Source organism: Microtus ochrogaster, unplaced genomic scaffold (assembly GCF_000317375.1).
Source record: "Microtus ochrogaster isolate Prairie Vole_2 unplaced genomic scaffold, MicOch1.0 UNK6, whole genome shotgun sequence".
NCBI lineage: Eukaryota > Metazoa > Chordata > Mammalia > Rodentia > Cricetidae > Microtus > Microtus ochrogaster.
The window spans coordinates 659,148-674,969 of NW_004949104.1; the positions used below are offsets into that span (position 1 = coordinate 659,148).

Genomic DNA, 15,822 nt, shown 5'->3' on the forward strand with positions numbered 1-15,822 from the left:
CTCTCTCTCTCTCTCTCTCTCTCTCTCTCTCTCTGGAGTGGGAGTTAACACTCAGAAGTCATTTCTAGGCAGAAGGCCAAGGGTTGCTTTATTTTCTTGGAACCTCCAAATTGTCTCATTCACAAAGACTACTTTGATTCCATTTCCTTCAAGGAAGTATCAAGTTGAAAACCAGATACTGATTTGAGGAAATTTGGATGAGTTAATATTTATTGCTGTGGGGGGGGGGGCGGCGATCTGTATCTTAGGGCAGGTCACAGAGTGGGGTTTGGTGACAAGGTGTGGACAGGGTTCAGGTTGCAGATGTCTTGGCCTTTCTAGGGTGGGTCACATGTTCCCTCACTGCTTCCTCTTTCTTCACACATTAGCCATGGGGAAATCCCCACTGGGCACTATAAGAAGCCCTGGGCTGTGGGAAGCAGCCAGCATCTTAGGAAAGAAGGCAAGATGAGTTACCGACTTGACTTTCTGCTGGTCCTTTTGCTCTGCCTTGGTGCTGACTCCAGGACTTCAGAGACTCCGACCTCCACCTCTTCCCTGAAGTTGACTCCAATAACGCCCCAGGCTACACTTCCTGGAGCCACATCTTGGGCAGAAGGTGGTACTGTGTCACAGGTGAGGAAGTTGCTGAGTCTGGGTGAGCTATGTTCAGTTCCCTTCCTCTCGCTTTTTGGGGACCTGAATACAATTTCATGGATGACTAGACCTGAGCACTTTCAAGGATTTATGACCCTTTCTGTTCACTGTAGATGCCTGGGAAATGAATTAAAACCCGGGCGAAGTAATTAAATTGTTAGCAGGAGAGACAACATTCCACTTTTCTAGCTAATGCATTTGGGGAAAGGCATGTTCTAAAGAGGTTCTCCACCCGGGTCAACCAGTAGGATCGGTAATGAGGAGAATCCTAAGCATCCAGACGCCTTGGTGCTAGCTGGCACAGCTGTTTACAACTCAGACATTTGCAAAGTCCAGTTGATTCTAATATGTAGCCTGGGATGGGAGCTTTTAGGAATGAAATCCCACGAGAAGCCACTCCAACAAAATCTATTCACCTGATTTGCTGCCTAGAAGGAGCCTTTTGGGGGTAAATAATAAACTCCGACCTAGCGAGAGTCTCCGTGCGGCAGCTGGAGCCCTATCAGGTTCTCTGCACCTCATTTATAAGGAAGATGGGTCTAAGGACACGGTAAGGTCAGTAAAATGCTTTCTGCAGTAGCATGAAGACTTGTGTCTGTGTCTCTGCCACCTGCGTGAGAAGCCCGGCGAGGCAGCACCCGTCTGCAGCCCCAGCACGGGTTGGAGGAGGCAGCACCCATCTGCAACTCCATTACTGATTGGAGGAGGCAAAGACAGGAGGCTTACTTGCCAAGCATTCCAGCCAATCGGTGAGCTCCAGGTTCAGGGACGGGTCTTATCTCAAGAAAAATAGGGTGGCAGGTAGTAGAGAAAGACATCCACTACCTCCCCGCCCACGTGCGTGGGCACACGCTCACACAAGCACATACACATGTCTGCACACACAGAGAACATGGGCAACAAGGAGAGCAGTTATTAGTCTTAGGGAAATGCCATTACGTATGGAAATGTCCCAAGGGACCGCTAACTTTTTTTCAATCTCTTTTTCTATGAGGAATGGCTGGGGCTATCTCCAGTGCCAACAACTGCCACCCCGAAATGAGCCGACAAAGGCTCCATGTACTCCAGGGATGGGCCTGGAGAGGCTCCCTGTGTAGAGTGCACAGGTTGCCTGATTCTTTGGGGGATGGGGCCTCTTTGGCTTTCCTTTAAGAAAAAAAAAAGAGGCATGGAGAAGCTGAAGGATGCAGGACAGGAAACAGGTGCCCACTTCACCTCGGGTCCTTTCTGCAGAAGTGTTCCTCCCAGGCTAGCCTTGTGGCGGTGTGGCTTTGCTTGAGGGCTCCTAATTCCATCCAGAGTTCCTCCTGTAGAGCTACCAGAAATCATTTCAAGATCCCCTAGCCAGCCACTTGCATGAACTTGAGCGGAAGGATAAATAGGCAAAGGGGAGGGGGAGCCTTCTTTCTGAGTGTCACATTAGCATCATTAAAATGTGCAGACAATGAAAATGTGATCAGTGACATCAGCGATATCCTGTGTGTGCCTAACGATTGCCGAGACTAGGTTAATACATACACAGCTCTTTAACGCCCGTTCTAGAGAGGTTGAATCTGAGGTTTACTATGGGGAGGCCATTGGCTTGAAGTTATTAAACTGAGAGGACTCATCGCCCCAGTTTAGCCTGCTCCTGCTAGTGTAGTTGTTCCATTCTGGTTTAACTCATTTCAGAGAAACCTGTTGCGAAAATCATCTCTTTGTATGCTGCTTTCTGTATCTCTGGGGTACAGGAGAAAATTGCTTTTAAAAGAAGAAAGTTCAGAGAGTCACCATCACACACCAACCCCTCAAGTGTCAGAAATCCCATATTGACTCTTATCTTGGGGGTACTAAACAATTTCTGGGAGCAATTAGGATTGGTTACCTTTTTCTGTTTTTTTTTTTCTTTTGGCAAAGTAAGGTTAACAATATCAATTTGTTATAAAGCTTTACAACCAATCAAAAGTCAGCAGTTGAAGTATTAGACAATAAAATACCAGTAAAGGGAAAGAGGAATTTAAAGTGCCCACTCTCTGGTAAGAAGACAAATATTTAAAAGTAAGTAAGAACTAGCAGTTAAATTGTACTTAGAAGGTTCAATTTCTTTCATCATTTGCTTATCTGCCTGTAGTGAGTGAGAGTCAGCATCACAATTCCAACTTCTTTTTTTACAGTGCACCAGGTGTCAATTCCACTATCAACCTAATTTTCGAGGGCTGGCTGTCAGCTTGATGAGCTTATTGGGAAGAAGTGGAAACCCTTTTATAACTGTCATTGAGCAAGTTCCAAACGTATCATTTTCTGTACTTTCGGAACGCCGAGTACCATGATTTTATGTCGTGAATCTTTGTGGGCGCTTAGACTTGGCTGCTAATTAGAGCCAATTGCGACCTTAAATCACAAATGTGAGTCCCACTGTCTGCTGGTTGGCTCAGAACACCCTGCACGCCTCCAAAGAATCGGTCACTTCCTTTCACAGATCTTGGGAAGGCTTCTTATGGTCACAGACAAAGTTGGAGCCACAGTGTGCTCTTGTCATCAGAGTCTGAGGCTGCTGGAAAAGCCCTTAGGGCATTCAGAAAGAAAGCGAGTCTGATTGGGCCAGAATTGGTTTTAATCAGCTTCTAATTTCAGAACACCAGGTATTGTAGACCTTAGTCAATGTTAATTGAACATTATACCGGGTGAGAACTTAACAGTATAGTCACTTTTGTGGGGCACGCTGGGTTCTCCTTGCCCTCCACAAGGGGACTACACATCCCTCCAAAGGCCAAGGGGACAAGCACTTGTCTTTGGGTCTCATTGCCCACATTTCATTCATGCACTTTAAGCATTCACCGCAGAGAGACTCATCACCATTAGCTTCATTGTCTTTGAATTCCAGGAGCAGAAATATCTCTAATGGGAGACACTGATCAAACTTATGGACCGTTTTGATGTCAGCTGAGCATGCTGGGCTGATGATAAGCAGGATGGAGTCCAGAGAACTGGGACAGAGATGTTCAATAGAAGCCCGTGGAATGGCTGGCAGCAGGGCTCATAATTATTTGCTTGTCTTTCAGGTGAACTTCAGGACTGAAAGTTGTTAGCTAGTGGTTCCTAGTTGGTTGTCTAGAGACTTCTTGGTGATATCTGCTGTTTCTGGAATTGACAGAGCTTCTCTGAGAACCCCAGGAATGGTCCCCCATGTCTGGTGATGCTAATTAACCTCCCCTTGTCAATGCAGTGCAAGATTTTTTCTTTGCTAGACGGTTATTATGATAAGGTATTTCTTTAAAAGCCTGTAAAAAAATCTTGGCATGCCTGTACTAGAATCTTTCTATCTTAGATGGAGTAGTAGATCTCAGTTTAGCAGAATACAACTTTCCAACCACGTCTCTGACAGGTTCCTGGTGTATATTATCAAGTCCTTATTCACTCTTCGCAAAGACCCTTTGCATCTCCACTCTAACCCCTTGCTTGCATGTGCAACATAAACCTGCTGGCTCCTACCCCTCACTCCCTAATTTCTACAGATGGAGGGATCTGATTGGACGAGAAAGGACATTATCAAGACTTCTCCTGGCACGGAGGGCTGGGAAGGCAGCATAGTGGATAAAGTACTTGCAAACACAAGGCCAGGACCCCCAGTTTAAAAGCCAAGTGTGGTAGCATGGGGTCATTGTCACAGCTCTGAGGAGCAGGATGAGAAGGATCTCTGAGGCTCACTGGCCAGCATCCTAGCCTACTTGGTGAGTCCAGGCCAATGAGAGACTGTCTCAAAGAAAAAAAAGGCAAATGTTGCCCAAGGAATGACAGTTGGGGTTGTCCTCTGGCTTCTAAGTCTTACACACACACACACACACACACACACACACACACACACACACACACTTCATTCTTATAATCTTAGAGAAGCTTAGATTCATTTAAAAAACCATCCACAACCACCACCCTTTGCAAGAGCCTTAATTAGCCCAGAGGTCACTGCTGGACTAAATCGTAATTATAGGAGCGTCTGGGCCAAGTTTGTTCAGGGGTCATGGAGTTCAGTGGAGGTAGCCTGTGTGTGGAGCAGCTCCGCTCAGCAGCAGCCAGCTGCCGTGAACTTTGAGACGAGGCTGGAGTCTCTCCAGACTCCGAAAACCCTCTCCTCCTCAGTGTCACAGAGTCCCTTCAGGCTGCTGCTCCACAGGTGAGCTCTGGGCTGGCCTTCAGATGAGATCATTAAAAGGCACAGCCAGTTGGCTGGCAAGGCTCACTCTGCAAGGCAATAGTAGTAATGAAAAATGTTAATTGTGCCAGGATCCCCTTGGGGTAGTTCAAAGGGGACAAAAGAAAAACAGAATCTTTCAAACCTGTCATTTTAAAATATGCAGTGGCATCGAAGTGTGAGCCTGAATATCTTACAGAAACTTCAAATATTTTAAAATGACTTTTTTTCCCCTTGCAAGTAGTAAGCTGGAGAACTTCTATTTGAGAAATTTGCAAGAAACCTCTAAACTCATACACCGCTCAATTTTTGAGCAAGTAGATGGCTTGTTTCCATTTGGAGAAATGTGAGTTTTTGTAATTTCCCAGCTGAAGAGAGGATTTGAATTCTCACTGGAATCTTTACCATGGTCCACAAACCTTCACGGTTTCCTTATTCTAATTGGGACGAACTGGGCTGGGATTGGAGTAAAAGTGTGTGTGTGTGTGTGTGTGTGTATGCATGCATGCCCTGCGTGCATGTATGTGCACGTGTGTGTGCATTTGTGAAGACTAGTAGAAGGAAGGATAAAGTGACCGCACCCAATCACCTGTCACGTGGCGGAAACTCAGCGCTCATCACTTGCCTTCTTCAGTCAGAGTATCTGAATTTTATAGAGGAGGAAACAGACTTAAGGGGGTGTCACATCCAGCAAATGGGGGAACACAAAGATATTCAAATTTAGGAGTCTCTCAAACTTAGTCCTCTTGGCCCCTTTTTAGTTCCCTTTCTTTGCACAGAGATAACGGTGATTTCCTTAAGACTCCTCAAGCACGGAGAATCTTGCTTTGGATGTAAGCTGCTGACAGAGGCTTAGCCAGCAGGTGGAGATGGGGTTTGGCTCGCCTCTGTGACATTGTTTATTGATGTGTGGGACTATACTTGTTGCTTCCAGCCACTGTTTTGCCAACCCAGTTTCTGTCATTCCTGTTGCCTATCACTGACATTCGCTGTTTATTATTTACAGCCATTTTCCAGTTTCCTGGGCTCTGTGGATAAGCATGGGACTTGCCAGTGTTCTGTTTCCCTGCCGGACACCACCTTTCCCGCTGACAGAGTGGAGCGCTTAGAGTTCACGGCTCACAACCTCTCTCAGAAGTTTGAGAGAGAGTTTTCTAAGGTAAGTGTTTTCTTTTCAAACAGAACCTTGATTTGTAGTAAATCTCTGAGCTCCTCTTAGTAGAGGGTGAGAACCCAACAAGAGTGGGAGGGAGGCTTGGCACACTGTGGAAGAAGTCAGTGCAGGACACTAGTCCCCACGCAGTGGGAAGCTGGAGACCCTCTGGCCCTGCTTCTTGGATTGCTTTGTGGTTTCTTCTCCTTGGCTCTCATGTATCCTTCCGGCTTGGACTAGTTTCCTCTCCCCTCTCCTTCACCCTCTTCAGTTTTATTTTCTTTCCTCGTCACTCTTTTCTTCAATTCTTGTTCATTCTTGTTTCTATTGGTTTCCTGTTCACTTTGGCATAATCCTTCCTCTTGTTCATCCTTCTGAATCGTTCTCTTACTCTTTGATCCTTTTTATTGTTCTGTTTTTGTATTGGTTTTCTCTCACCTTTAGATAGCTCTTCCCTCTTCCTCTTTCTTTTCTCCTTCAAATATTCTGTTTCCTGTTCTCCATTTTTCTTCCCTCTTTTGCGCTCTTTCCCTAATTTAATGATACATATATTTAAATGTGTATAAATTCCTCCCGACTCTCGCTTGGTGTTATTTTTGATTGTCAGAACAGGAACATTCCATTCCATGTGTCTCCCGTGAGACTCAAAGTTGAAGGCCTCTTTGGCAATTTGAATGAAGATTAATGGGTCTCTCCGGCTTGGGGGAAACCCTGGCTTGAACCTTCTGGTCTCTGCTCTGTGTAGCCAGAGGAATTCATTGTCTTTCTCTCAGCCTGCTGGAGGCATGTGACTTGCCATTCCAATTTCAACCCCTTCCAGCTTTTTAGCCAAGCTACAAATCAATTAGAAAGGCTCCTGTTTTATGCCCAGGTGAAGTCCAGGCTAGAATATAATCACATTATGCATTATTTAATACAACCCCATTAATTTACAAGGAGTTCCAAATAAGTTTTCCTGAGCAATTTAAGCATAGCCACCTCAACCTCCAATATAGTTATCCTTTCAGACAAAAAAATATATGGTGAGCCTGAGACCCTGCTTTCAATCTGAATTGGTAGATAAATATTCTAAGTTAAAATGGGTGGCCAGTGAAAATGTGTTTGACTACTCCAGGAACCTGGCTTCTTAAGGAATAAAATGTCCTTGAATTAATCAGCAGAAAAGGCATAGCACTAAATTATAAATTCCAGCCATTAATATTCATAGCCTTATTCCCCGCATAATCAAGTAGAGATAAGAAGTTATGCATAAAAACATAACAAGTAGTGGAAAATCCTAGGTAAAGGTCTTTTTCAGTTGGAGTCATTTGCTTTGAAATCATGGAAACCACTGATTTGTGAGTCATCTTTGCTGGTAGGAGCGTGAAGGGCAGTTTGAAATCTCAAGCTGCCCCAGAGAAAGCACATGGCTTGCCAGGTTTGTGAGTGGGGCATTTAGTTCCAATGCTGTACTTGGGGGTGGGAGAGGTGACCTCTGCTTCGCTAATAATTGGCAGAGAGAAGGGGGCAGAGTGGGTGGGAAAATTTTCAGTTCTGAAGGTATAAGTAGTTTGTCCCTCCCCACAACGAAAGAAAAAATAAAGAAAAGAAATGAAGGCCTAGCAAAGGAGTTTACCATCAGCTGAGGTTTGCATGGCTGAGTTGTCAGGGCAGATGACACCAGTGATAACAGTGACAGCCTTTATTTGTTTCTGTCCAAATGCTTTTAGTATTCCTGTTCTTTCAGACACGCCTTTAAAGGACGCAGGCCGCTTCCCCTCACTTCCACTTTCATGACAGAAAACTCACGGTTTACACAGACAAAGGGACTTTCCTGAGGTCATCCTTCTCTTGGCTGCTATAGGAAGGTCAGAGATTTGAGTCTTCAGAATCAAGCTGGATCTTTTTCCTCTGTCCAGGCTGTTACTACTCTGATGAGAAGTCTCAAGATAGGGAGTAGGTCACTTATGCCTTCAAATCCCAAGTTATCTCTTTAGCTGAGGGCTTCTGGATTTCTGGGTGAATTATTATAGCTGTCCCCAGGCTGTCTTAGAAATCACCATTTATCTAGGGACCTGGGCAAGTGCCCGTTCTGAGCAGGTGAAAGGCTGGAGACTGCCTTCCATTAATCCCTTATCTGTCAGTACACAGGAAGTCAGGAAGCTTCCTTTGCAGGAAACACTAAAAGCCTTTTAGACTTTCCCCTTGCTTCTGAGACATCCCGTGTGATCATACTTAGGAAGGAGATGCCACAAAAGGCAGCTCAAGTTGCTTTCTTCCCCCTCTTTCTCCCAAGGTTCTTGGTCTTTAGGGCAAGTTATTTAATGGGACGCATTGCTAATAGTTGTGCCATGCATGAGCAGGCTTAGGAAGCCTGGGAGCTATTTGAGCAGCCCATGAACAAACAATATTGACTGAGCAAGGCTTTGTGCAGTGGAATAAAAGAAAATGAGAGGGTCGGATTGAAAAACACTGAAATAACCATTTCTCTATTAATTTCTAGAATGTCTAGAGCGTCCATTTGCGAGGCCCTTAATGTACCTCATCTCCAGTCTCTACAATAATCTTGCAGTCTTGATGTCATTACCCGTGGTGTGGGAAGTGGAGTAAAGCTTAGAGAAATTAAGTGATTTGTCCACTGGGTACTGAAGTTGTATTTGAGCCCAGGCAGTTCTTGTACCAAATACTGCATGTTTTGATATTTTCAGGGTCAATTAACCTAATTGCATTTGCTTTTAAGGGTATGTTGAAAATAACCGTATGTTTCAAAGTCCATTTACTTATTTCAAGTAATCTGGCTATAGTTATAATCTTGGGTTTTAAGGAAATGACAGAAATATGAACCAGACTAATTATTTAGCTGAATACCTGACACATTATCTCCTTATTTATGACAAGACCACTTTTTTTTTTTTTTGGAAGAAATAACAGCAGTCACCCAAAACCAAACTCCAAACAAACTTTGATTATTTTTTTAAATCCATGACATGGCTAAGTACATACCAAAGAGAATAATGTAGAAGCTGTAAGTGCCGCCCTGCTGATGTGAAGGCAAGCATGGTAATGCTCTCAGCCTCACACTTGCTGCAGTGGTGAAATTGGGACAGAGATGCTGCTACAGCTGCGTGTCCTTTCCATCTTAGACCCGAATTCTAGCCAGCATGTTTGCACAGCATCCCTGGCCTCCAAATGCCTGCAACACATACTCAATTCCCCATTTGGGGCAACCAAAAATCTCTCTAGATATTACTGAGCATCCCCTGGAGACAAACTCCCTGCTTGAGTCTCCTCTCTCTGTTTAGAACAAGTATTCCATCCAGGAGGAAAGAATGTGCTGAAGGTACCAACTGCCAGTGGTGTGGGCCTGAACTTGGGTATGCTAGTCTGCCATGACCGAGCTGAATCTACCGAGGGCAAGCCTTAAGATCTCCGAGCCGTCTGTGTTATCTCTGGGCACAGAATCTGCACAACTGTATATTTCACATGAGAAGCCTTTCTGGCCCATCTTCAAATTTTCCCCTGCCCACCGTAACTGTGGATGATTCCAGTTTTTCCTGAAAACCACCCAGCTTTCCTCCAAATGTCAGCAGAAAGGATCACCCTTCAAAGTTTCACGTCGGATTTAGAGAGAGACCTTTTGTTTTGTAACTGATCTTGGGGCAGACCAAGCACAAATTCCCACAGGCCACAAACTTCCAGGCCATGCCTTGGTGTTCTGTGAGAGTGAGGGGGACCTCATTTTGTTTAGCAGGGACAACAGTCACATCACTCATTTGCACAGAACAGTAGCTATAAGGCGCCACTGAAGTGTTCCAGGAAAGCGGAGGGTGTCTCATTTGTTCCAAGAGCTGGCAAGGCCAAATGCCAAAAAGCACACTCATTCCTCAAACCTCCATTTCTGTAACGGATTGTGCTTTATTACTATGATTTCACCAGAGGCAAGGCTTTATGGCCAATTTTTAAAAATGAAAATGGAACCTGAGTACCTTATATCTGTGTTCATTTTTTTTTGAGGGTTGGGGGCTTGCTATATGCACCTCCTGTACTCGTTTTTTTTTTTTTAAACCTATATCCACCAAAATATCACGATCCCTATCAGCCTCCAAGTAATGGGGCGTCTGATGGCAACGAACACCGCTTGCCTGAGGAGATACAGTAGCGGTGCCAAGGGCTGCGGTTCCAATGTTCGTTAGAATTCTCTTCTGCTGATGCCCTCGCTCTGAAGGTCTGGGGCCCATGCGTCTATTCTAATTTGCATGGTAGGGTTAAGTGGAAGGGCTACAGTGACAGGAGTTAGGACAGCCTTTGTCATTAGAAAGACCACAGGTCAACATCTGTCCAGATCCATCCAGGCTCCTGACATTAGGGCAGTTTGGGGAGAAGAATTACTTATGCTCACATTTAAGAGAGAAACTGAAAGCAGCAACTTTTTAATGAGCAGGTCTTTGAAAAAGCCATGACATTTCTTTTAGAGATCAGGTACAAAAATGTGTCGCCGACTGTTTATTGAAATATCCTTTCGGAGATTCCAATTATACACTCAACCACCAAGGGAATTTTTGGAAGTATTTTCACTTAATGATCAGACATTCAAATATATGCAACAAATGTGCAATTTAAAGGTCTGATTGCAATAATCAGTTCTTGGAATAAATGTGAACTCACTTAACGAAATGTGCACTTTACAGTTGTGCCTACGCGCACACATTGTATAGTAAGTTGGGTCCTTATGCCTCTTTGTAAAAGGCAGAGGGCCTCATCCTTCTTGGCACATGATTCATGAGGAAAGGAATCTATTCAATGTATTTCTCTTCTTCTAGGACACACCGAGATTTAGAGAGAGTAATGGCTCTAAACAAAAGGATGGAAGAGGCAGTGATTTGTCTCCAGAGAATGTTTAATAATATCTTGAGATATTTTTGGTTGTCATAACTAAATACCCTACAATTCACTGTATAACCCCTCCCCCAAAGAAAGAGACTTGCTTAAAATGTCAATAGCACTGAGGCCGAGAGACTCTGATTTAGAGCAAATGATCTGAGAAGATAGATGACCCCAAGCAGTTCTTTCCAGTGAACTAGCATCCGCAGACTTTAAAAACGGAGTAAAGTATACATACATGCTATTTCCAGTGTAGGTAAGAGTGGCCCCACGCCACAGTAACACACCATTTTTAGTTGGCATTTGGATAAAAAAGGGTAGCTATATTTTGACACACTCCTTTGCAGCGATGACGAGGATCGAATGATCTCCACACGTTGCGTAGTGGAGGAAGGCTCTTCGCCATCACTCTGTGAGCTGATGTGAGATTTTCGCCTCCCCTCCAGGTGAAGGAGTATGTCCAGCTCATCAGTGTGTATGAGAAGAAGCTCCTGAACCTGACTGTCCGAGTAGAGGTCATGGAGAAGGACAGTATTGGTTACACACAACTGGACTTCGAGCTTATCAAACTAGAAGTGAAGGAGATGCACAAACTGGTCGTACGGCTGAAGGAGAACTTTGTGGGAAGCTCAGAAATCATTGACCAGCTGGAAGTGGAGGTAAGGAATGACTCACTTCTTAGTATATCTGTGTCTTTTGTTCAGGGACTGAACAAGTGCTATGACATGGGATGCTCTCTTTCCTCACTCCTAACTCTGCTCCTGTCTCAGGACCATAAGGCACATCTGTGTTCTGTTTTGGGTAAATGTCTATAGTTGTTAATGAGTTGAGTGTATTGGGAATGTATTGACTGAGAAGCAGATGCTGGACACTAAGAATTCTGCCCCAGAACTAAAAGACCTTTGCATTCTTTAGAAAGTGACGAAATAAATCAGAATTGGCCATGTTAAATCAGGTGCCTTCTCTGTCTTGGATTTTTTTCTCATGAGACTAGAAATATAATTTGTCTGATTGTGGATACCTTCCTTTTTTTGAATGACCACTAATTTCTCTTAGAATTGTTCTCCACATACTTAAATTACTTGTATATCAGGCCTTATATAGATCTGTTTGAAATTGTTTTGTACAAAGGTGATAGATATCAATCAACTTTTAGTCTTCCACATGCAGCTATTCAGTTTGACCATCACAATTTGTTGAAGATGTTGTCTTTCCTTCAGTGGGCATTTTCTGCTAGTCAAAAATCAGTTGTCTCTTGTGTGGCATTATATCCGGTCTTCAGCTCTATTACATTGCTCAATAAGTCTGTATTTATGCCAATGCCATACTGTTTTCTTATTACCGTGGCCCTGCAGTACATTCTGAAATATGGCGTGGCAGTGTGTCCATCATAGCAATGAAACAACTCCTGATGACATATTGCTACACCCTAGACCAGTGCATCACTCCACACTCAGCAGAGAAGCTTCTTCCTGAAACAGATGGGAATCAACACAGAGGCTGACAGCTGGACAATGGGCAGAAACTGAAAGACTTTGGGGTGTTCAGGTCTGAATGAGATGTGTTTGCCACACCAGTGCCCTCACTGCTCAGGGATCTGTGGAGAAAGAGGGGCTGGAAAGATTGTAAGGGGCAGAGGTGGCAGACAGTTTTAAGGAAATAAGAAGTTTCCAGAAATAAGGTAGAGCTGCTCATATGAGCTCACGGAGACTGACAGCATGTGGAAGACCTGTGCAATCTAAGACTGTTTAAAAATCTAAGCATGACAGAGGGGGAGCAGGCACAACCTCTAGCTAAGAAGCTGTTTGTAAATTATAGCTGCGGAGAGAGGAATATTCAGTTAAAGCTTTCTTTAACTGAATGACACTAGGCACATCAACCATACTCCAGAACAGTCCCATGCTCAGGAGTGGATTACCAACACAAATTGGACTCCATGTTTTTAAGTTGCTTTTTCCTTTTTCTTTTGTTCTTTAAAGAAAGAGAAAGAGCGTGAAGTTGAATGAGTGGGGAGGGGGGAAGAATATTATAAAAAAATACTATGCAAAATTCTCAAAGGATGAATTGAAAAATAAAAACATGCACGAATTAAGCAAAAAAAAATAGATTGCTTGTGAATATGTTTCTGCAAAGTCTTTAAAGATCTATGGATAAGATTGCCATATTAATGTCATGGTTGGGTAATTTAACATCAACCAGAATTTACCAGCACAGTCATGACATGGGCTATAATTGAGAATTCTAGTTCCATATTTTAGAATTTACATTTTCTCAAGCTTTCACCATTCATTAGAAACTTAATTACAATACAACATGAGTAAACACGAGTTTATAGGGTAAGGTTGTTAGAAATGAACTTTAATGGACACTTGTGAATGCCTAGAGTGAGCCTGTGCTCTATTATTAAAGCTGTTAAAATCTTTGCCATTTTCTTCTTGTCACACACGTTGCCTGAGATGTGACAGGCATTCAGTCTAAACCATAAAATGTATTCTTCCAAATGAAACCATTCAGAAGAATCTCTGGTGTATTCTGTAGCAATGTTTCACTAAATGACAAATTCAGCCCCAGAATGTTTATGAAAGAAATTGCACAATCATATAAAGTCACTCTGAATTTCTTTATTTCCTTAGATAAGGAATATGACTCTCCTGGTAGAGAAGCTGGAGACGCTCGACCAAAACAACGTCCTTAGCATTCGCCGGCAAATCTTGGCTCTGAAAAACAAGCTAAAAGAATGTGAGGCCTCTAAAACTGAGCTTGTACCTGCCACGCCCCCTCCTCCTGCCCCTGGTAAGCCTGCTATGTATGTTTTTACCACTTGAGTGAGACCCCAAAATGAGCCTTGCATTGGGTGGGGGAAAGAGTTGAGATTGTAGTGATGGAGGAGTTGTGGCACTTTTGCAGTTCTGAGTTCGCTCTTTCACATTTGAGATCTTCCCACCTTCGACTAGTTCTGTTATCGTATGCCGGGGTTCACAGAGGAAAAGTGAGTTCTTAAGAGCAAAATCCACTAGTTACACACATTCCCAATGCATTTACCTGTCGGGTAAAACCCGTCTGAAGGCGAGAAAAGTTATGGGACCAGGGATGGCAGAGCACATAGGATCTGTCTTTCTGTGGCATTGCCCTCCGGTAGATGGGAAGGGCTGATTGGCTCGTTTATGTTATAGGCTGGGTGTTCGCCTTTGTTTTCCTGCCATTCCTTTTTCCTGCCTTCTCTTTCACACTGCGCTTCACCTTTATTCCTCCCTGAAGTGCATACTGGGTCCCCGCTGCAATCTGAGTGCTAGGACTCACTGAGAATTACAGGATGGTGGTATCATGCACCATGGACATGTCTTGCTACCTACCCATCTAGCAGGATGGAATCTCACTGTCCCCCCAAGTTAACTACAGAACAGTGTGTGTTAGGGGAGGAATAGCAGGTGCTTGAATTCATCCCTGAATGGAAACAGCGGAGCGGTGGCTTGGAGAGAATAGCTTTGGAATCCCTGACTTCTCCAGCTATGTGGCTGCAGAGAAAAGATCCTTCCTCTTATTTGTAAAATGGGAGAATAATTGCACGCACCTTATAGGGTTGCTATGGGGATTAATGAGGCAGTGCTTGGGAAGCTCGGGGCTCTGTAATCAGCATCCATACACCGGCAATGGATATTATTAGTAATCATGATAATTGAAGTGAAAGCCTGGCTGTGAACAGAGATAGGGCTAAATCCTGCTGCACTGAAGTACCTCCCTCCAGCCTCTCAGTCACAGAATGCAGCCCCATCCTTTAGAGATTCCACACTGAAGAAACTTCTCTCATGGTCTTGAGCATCTCCTCTGAATGGGAACTATGGGTTGTCATCAAATTGGGAAGCCTTCATATTTTTTTAAAATAAATTCCAATATTCACCAGTCTTTTCATTGGGACTGTATATTTTAGGATCTCACCAATGTAACTGATTTCTTTAAGGCTTCGATCTGGCTCGAGCTGTAGTTATAAGCCTCTTGGTCTTGTTCAGGGGACATGGTCCCTGCAGTTATAGTCAGAGGTCTGTTCTAATATGACTGACAGAGGGTGTCTAGGCCAAAGATCGTGGTCTGTCTTCAGAGACAGACTCAAGCTGAATTGGTCTGGATAGGTGGTGTTTTAATCACGCTCAAAGTGGGAGCTGGTCCTGATGGACTGTGGCAGCCTTCTGAGGCAAGAGTCAGAGCAATGTCCCAAGTGCTGGCCAGGATGAGCAAGGAGCCCCCAGCAAATGGATTTTTCCTGGCACGGGTCTTAAGTCTCCATTTGGAAATCCAGCACATTTTAAAGCAAGAAGGAGTATTCAGGGCCGTCTTACTTAGTTCTGTGATATTTTAATGGATGGGCCTGAGTCTGAAGCATGTTGCTTTTTTATTGAGGGCACACCAGCCCTCAGTGACAGAGTTTATGTTGTCATGTGTCTGTGATCTGTGGTCATCTCAGAACCTCCTGATAACCTGAGTGTCAGGTGGCAGTCACCTAACAGTGATGGTGGGGGAGGAAAAGCCATTGCTCAGTATTTAGGGAAGAAAGCGAGTGAGTCTTTTGAGTTATTTTCTTTTGCAGTATTTGCAAACCTTTCCCCCAGGCCTTCACATTTAGACTGGTGTGGACTCTCTCAGCCCAGCTGTGTGGTCTAAGCAAACTCAACCCAGATCCCCACTCACTTTCTCACAACCTTGGCTGCGTCTGGAGCCCCGCCAAACCACTTGGCCCTCCTCCAGCTTTGTTCATATTATATTTATGATGTTTATATTAAACTGATTTCTGTCATGTTTTTAAATCAATTTCTTTCACTTGCTCTCTTTATGTTTGGATTGCTTGATAATACAGAACTGGAAAATTCCCAGGCACCACCAAGTTGTGAGCCTGTGGAGGCTTTAATTAAAGTTCCTCACTATTATGGGACTTTAAAATCTGGCCTGTCTGCCTTTTTGCACTGCAGAGTTGCAGAGAACCAAAAAAAAAAAAAAAAAAAAAAAAAAA

The 15,822-nt window shown here is 43.9% G+C and overlaps 1 protein-coding gene across 1 annotated transcript in view; it reads left to right on the plus strand.

The window, feature by feature from the left end:
- Window positions 1–447: 447 nt before the first annotated feature.
- The window catches only part of Olfm4 (olfactomedin 4), a 22,007-nt gene continuing 6,632 nt past the window's right edge, over window positions 448–15,822 (plus strand). The window contains exons 1-4 of the mRNA XM_005366052.3: window positions 448–615; window positions 5,814–5,966; window positions 11,267–11,479; window positions 13,454–13,613. Of these exons, the coding sequence (XP_005366109.1) occupies window positions 448–615; window positions 5,814–5,966; window positions 11,267–11,479; window positions 13,454–13,613 (694 nt within the window). The remainder of the gene's footprint in view (window positions 616–5,813; window positions 5,967–11,266; window positions 11,480–13,453; window positions 13,614–15,822) is intronic.